The sequence below is a fragment of the Pan paniscus genome, chromosome 18 (assembly GCF_029289425.2).
Source record: "Pan paniscus chromosome 18, NHGRI_mPanPan1-v2.0_pri, whole genome shotgun sequence".
Lineage (NCBI taxonomy): Eukaryota > Metazoa > Chordata > Mammalia > Primates > Hominidae > Pan > Pan paniscus.
The window spans coordinates 63,708,015-63,712,529 of NC_073267.2; the positions used below are offsets into that span (position 1 = coordinate 63,708,015).

Sequence of the window (4,515 nt, forward strand, 5' to 3'; positions counted from 1 at the left end):
TCAACTAGAGCTGGGCAGTCACACATCATCTAGAGGATTATGTACCCCTAGGCGACCCTCTTCTCCATATCCGCCTCCACTGTCACCCCACACACTGGCATCTATAAAGAGGGAAGGGGGGCAACCGGGTTGGAAGGAGGATGGAATCTGGGCTTGCACAGCCTCTTATAGGTAACACTGAGAAAGCCTCTTATAGGTAACACTGAGAAAGCCTCAACTGTGTCGATCAAAGAATGGGGACGAAGGGAGTGATGAGAACACGACCCCGCCACCCGCTCAGGCTAACCCCGTTGTGTCCAGACCCTTCTCTAAATCTCTTGGCAAGGTCACCAGAGAAGGATCCAAGCCCCCGCGGTTGCTCCCGTAGACAAGCGGGTCGGGCCCAGATTTCCGGCTCTTAGCAAAGAAGCTTGCCAGGGTCTCCCACCTGTCTCCTGCTCCCGTTTTCTCGGCCGCCCCAGGTACTTTTCCAGCCACCTCTCCTGCTGCGGCGCCCCCAGCCCCGCCACTTCTGCGCCTCCTCAGCTATTGCTGTCCTTTGACTACTCGGTCCCGATTCGTCTCCCGTCCTTTCCCGCGAATTCTTCAAACAACCGAGGGGAGAAAAAACCCAAAAAACAAAAAACCACCAAACAGATCCGTCGAGGGGGCAGACAGGCGGGTTATAGTCAAAGTGGCAGCAGCTCATTTATTTAGCCAAAAATAGATACTTTCTCGTACAATTTGGTTCACACATATGTACATTTCTCTGTATATATATACACACACAAAGGCAGACACGTTTATTCTCACTGAAACTCCACCCCCCAAAATCAACCGGACAAACAAACCTCACAGCGAATGCGGGGTGCCACAGAAGCGACTTGGGGAGGGCTGAGGAGGACAGGTTTTATTTCTTTTTCTTACTTTTTTTGTTTAGTTTTGCTTTTAGGTATTTATACACGGACATGCTTACAAGTTGTAACTATACAGAGCGATTTTTTTTTTACAATTATTACAACGATTAAAAAAAGTTTTTTTTGTTTTTTTGTTTTTTTTTAAAGAACTAGGATGAGGAGAGAGCCGATAAGACCAGGGCGGCGTCCAGATGGTTCTGGGGCCTGGAAGAGAGAGACAGTAGTAGCAAAAGAGGTGAGATTCAGGAGCGCAGAGGCTGCCTAGGGCAGGGAGATCCTACTTGGATTGGGGCCGATCGTCAGGAAGGTGTCGCAATGTAAAATTATGTCCAGTTGTAGATGTGTGTGTTGGGGTTTAACTGTAGGGTGGGCACGAGGCATCAGGACCCGAGGTCTGGGGCTGTAAAGAGGTGGGCGTCAGAGAACCGCCACCCGCCCCAGGGGCCTGTGGGCCCAGCCACGCAAGGCTTCCCCTAGAAGGTACAAGCGCTGTACCCTCCGGCCGCGCCTGGGGTGCCTGGGCTGGACCTGGAGAGCTGTCGCAGGGCCGACAGGGGAGACCGAAAAAGTGACTTTCGTCCCCTTTTACAAAATGCGTCCCAGCAGGGTTCCCCCCTACCCCGGGGCAAAAGGCCGTGCGTGGTGCTCGGCGTTCTCTCCTTTCCCCGCCAGCCAGTCCCCCTGGCCCCTCAACCTCGGGGTTTCTTACCGCCTGGGCACGGGCTGGAAAGCTGTCTTGAGTAACTTTTTCTCCACTTCCAAGGCACTACAGCGATCTAAGGGAAGCGGGGGAAGAAAAAGGAGGGCCTTTAGAGCGCTCGGTTCCGGCGCCCAGGGCCGCAGAAAGCAGGAGTGGAGAGGGACGCGCGCCCTGCGCCCCCCGGGCCCTGCCCCTCCCGGCCAGCACCGGCACTACCCGCAGAGCCCGCCCCCGCTCCGCGCCCAGCGCTCAGCAGTCACCTGTTCCGCCTTCGGGCTCCGCGGGCCGAGCGAAGGCGGCGGCGGCAGCCGGGTGGCCCGCGGCTCCGGGAAGTCCCAGCAGGTGCGGAGGGGCAGAGCCCAGCAGGGAGAGCGGGTGCTGGCGGGGGCCGGGCGGTGGGCCTGGAAACGGCCGGTTGGTCCAAGCCGGGAACTTGCCCAGCGGCGCTGAGACCAGTCTGTGAGCGGCGGCGGCGGCGGCCGGAGAGAGCTGCAGGGCGGAAGGCGCGACCGCTGCCCCCGGTGGAGACCCCCCCGCGCCGGGAGGCGAGCGGCGCGGGTTGTCCGGGCTTGTGGCAGTCTCCGCGAGGGACCAGATCTTGGGCTTCTGCAGGGCGGAGGCGGGGGCTGGTGCGGGAGCGCAAGGGTCCAGGCTCACGGGGGGCGACGGCAGAGACGGCGAGGCCACGGCCACTGGTGGTGGCGCTGGAGCCAGACTCAGGACCGGTAGTGGCCGGTCCTCTAAGCCCTCAGAGCTATCTTCCGAGTCGCTATTTTTGGAGTCCGAAATGGGTCCCAGGCCTAGGTCGCCATCCCTGCGCGCCGCCCCAGCCAAGGACAGCTCAGGCTCGGTGGCCGCGCCGTCTAAGTTCTCCAAATCGATCTCCTCGTCCTCGTCGTCGTCAGCCAGGCCCTCGCCCCCCGTGTCCTCCTCCTCCCCCCCGAGCTCCTCCTCCTCCAGCTCTAGCTCGCGTTTGCCGTCCTCCTCGTCCTCCTCTTCGTCTTCCTCCTCGCGCTCGCTCCCATAAGCGTTTCCCTCCTCGTCAGTGCGGCTGCGAGGCGCCCAAGTCATCTTATTCTCCTTCTTGAGGCGCCGGCGCGCGTTGGCGAACCAGGTGGACACCTGGGTGAGGGTCATCTTGGTGATGATGGCCAGCATGATCTTCTCGCCCTTGGTGGGGTAGGGGTTCTTGCGGTGCTCGTTGAGCCAGGCCTTGAGCGTGCTGGTGCTCTCCCTGGTGGCGTTCTTGGGACGGGACGGGTCCCCGAACTGGTACTGGCCATACGGGTAGAAGGCGGGGTGCGGGTGCGGAAACGCGGCAGCCGCGGCCGGATGCTGCACCCCGGGGCTGTCCTTCAGCTCATACTGCGCGCCCTGTACGCACATGGAGAAGGAAGGAACACGCGCGGAGGGAGCGCGGGTGAGCCCCAGCCGTCGCTGCCTCCCCCCTCCTGGCCTGCACCCCTCTAGTCCGGCCCCCGCGCGCTCAGCTCGCCCTGCGCCCCAGCGCCAACCCCTCCTTCCCTGGCTCCGCGGGCTCTTACCAGCTGCGGGAAGATGGGCAGCTCCGCGGCGTAGGGCAGGAAGGCGCCGTAGCCTTGGGCGGCGGCGGCCGCAGCGGCCGCGGCGTAGGGCGCCCCGTACACGGACGAGAGCACGTTGGACAGGGACCCCGAGGCGGCCAGCTCCGAGGCTCCGGCACCCGGGCCGCCCCGGGCCCCCGCGCTGCCGCCGCTGCCGCCAGCGGCCCCCGGGCGCTCGGACGGGTAAAGCGGGCGGATGTATTGGTATCCCAGCTGGGGGAAGGACATGGTGGCCCGCGGGGCACGGACGGAGAGGGGGCCCGACCCCCGGGCCGCCCAGCTCAGCGCCGCCCGCGGGCTCCGGCGCGCATCGGGGGCTGGGCCGGGCTTGGGGCCGCGCTGCCGCCCGCGCTGCGCTGTGCTCCGCGTTCGCCTATTGATCTGCTCCGCGGCGGCGACGGCGGCGGCGAGGAGCCAGGTCAGGTCCGAACAGATTGGCGGAGATTCCCGGGGCTCCGGGCTCTGATTGACATTTCTACGGGGCGCAAGCCCCTCCTCTCTGCGCCGCGCTCCCTCCTCTCGGCCGCGGGAGCTGCCTCTGCCCGCTCCTGGCTCCTCACTGCCCTCCTCTCCCCAGCAGTGTCGCGCCTCGCTTCCTTCGCCCTCCTCTAGTTTTCACTCCCCCTCCTCGCCCTTCCTCTCCCCTCCCCTCTCCGCACTCCTCTTCCCCCCAGGATCGCTTCCGCTCCTTCGGGCTCCTGCACTGCCCTGGACGCTATGAAACTCTCCTTTCTCCTCTCCCCTTCTCTTTCCCTTTCTCACGAGGGCTTTTGCTCTCCGGTCCGTTCCCTTCACTTCTTCCTTTCTCACTACTTCTATTTTTTAAATCTCTCTCTTTACTCACACGATACTCCCCCCAACCTTTCCAGCCTCTGCGCCCTGGGCTAAGTAAGGCAGCCAAAAGTTGTGGACACTTAGGGTGCCGCGCGGGGGGTGTGTGTCCGTGTCTGTCTGTCCATCCCCGCCCTTCCACCCCCTCCCTCGCCTTTCCCCAAATCTCGGGTCTGACGTCGCGCCCTCTTATTCGACTTTTCCCCGCGTCTCTTCCCCGAGTCGCCAATCGCCTGGGCGCCTTACGGGCGAGGCCGCCCACCCCCGCGGATCCCGCGCGCGGGGCGGGGCGGGGCAGGGGCGGGAGCCGGAGCGCCGCGAGTCCCTGCCCGCCCCCTCCTGCTCGCGCCGGGCGGGGGAGCGAGAGGCGCGGGGACTGGGTGAGTGCAGGGTCAGCTCGCCCCTCCCGCCTCCCGCCCCTCCGAGCCTGTCCCCAGGCTGAGGCGCGGGACCTGGGCCGAGGCTGGCTCCGGGAGCTCCCCTGTGCCCGGGCCCCTTTTACAGC

General features: G+C 64.0%; 1 protein-coding gene across 1 annotated transcript; it reads right to left on the reverse strand.

Moving 5' to 3' along the window:
- IRX3 (iroquois homeobox 3) lies at positions 1-4,132 on the reverse strand. The gene is made up of 4 exons (XM_034940185.4): positions 3,141-4,132; positions 1,857-2,970; positions 1,606-1,672; positions 1-1,100 (listed from the first exon to the last, which is right to left on the reverse strand). The coding sequence occupies exons 1-4, from the start codon at positions 3,405-3,407 to the stop codon at positions 1,046-1,048; spliced, it is 1,503 nt and encodes a 500-aa protein (XP_034796076.1). The 5' UTR covers positions 3,408-4,132; the 3' UTR covers positions 1-1,045.
- Positions 4,133-4,515: the final 383 nt, after the last annotated feature.

What these genes read in the sequence shown, in the direction of transcription:
- IRX3 (XM_034940185.4), bottom strand. Translation starts at nt 3,407, where the DNA reads ATGTCCTTCCCCCAGCTGGGATACCAATACATCCGCCCGCTTTACCCG. An exon ending in TGCCCATCTTCCCGCAGCTG is followed by an intron (nt 2,971 to 3,140) that starts GTAAGAGCCCGC and finishes ATGTGCGTACAG; the next exon opens with GGCGCGCAGTATGAGCTGAA. An exon ending in TTCCAGCCCGTGCCCAGGCG is followed by an intron (nt 1,101 to 1,605) that starts GTAAGAAACCCC and finishes TCTCTCTTCCAG; the next exon opens with GCCCCAGAACCATCTGGACG.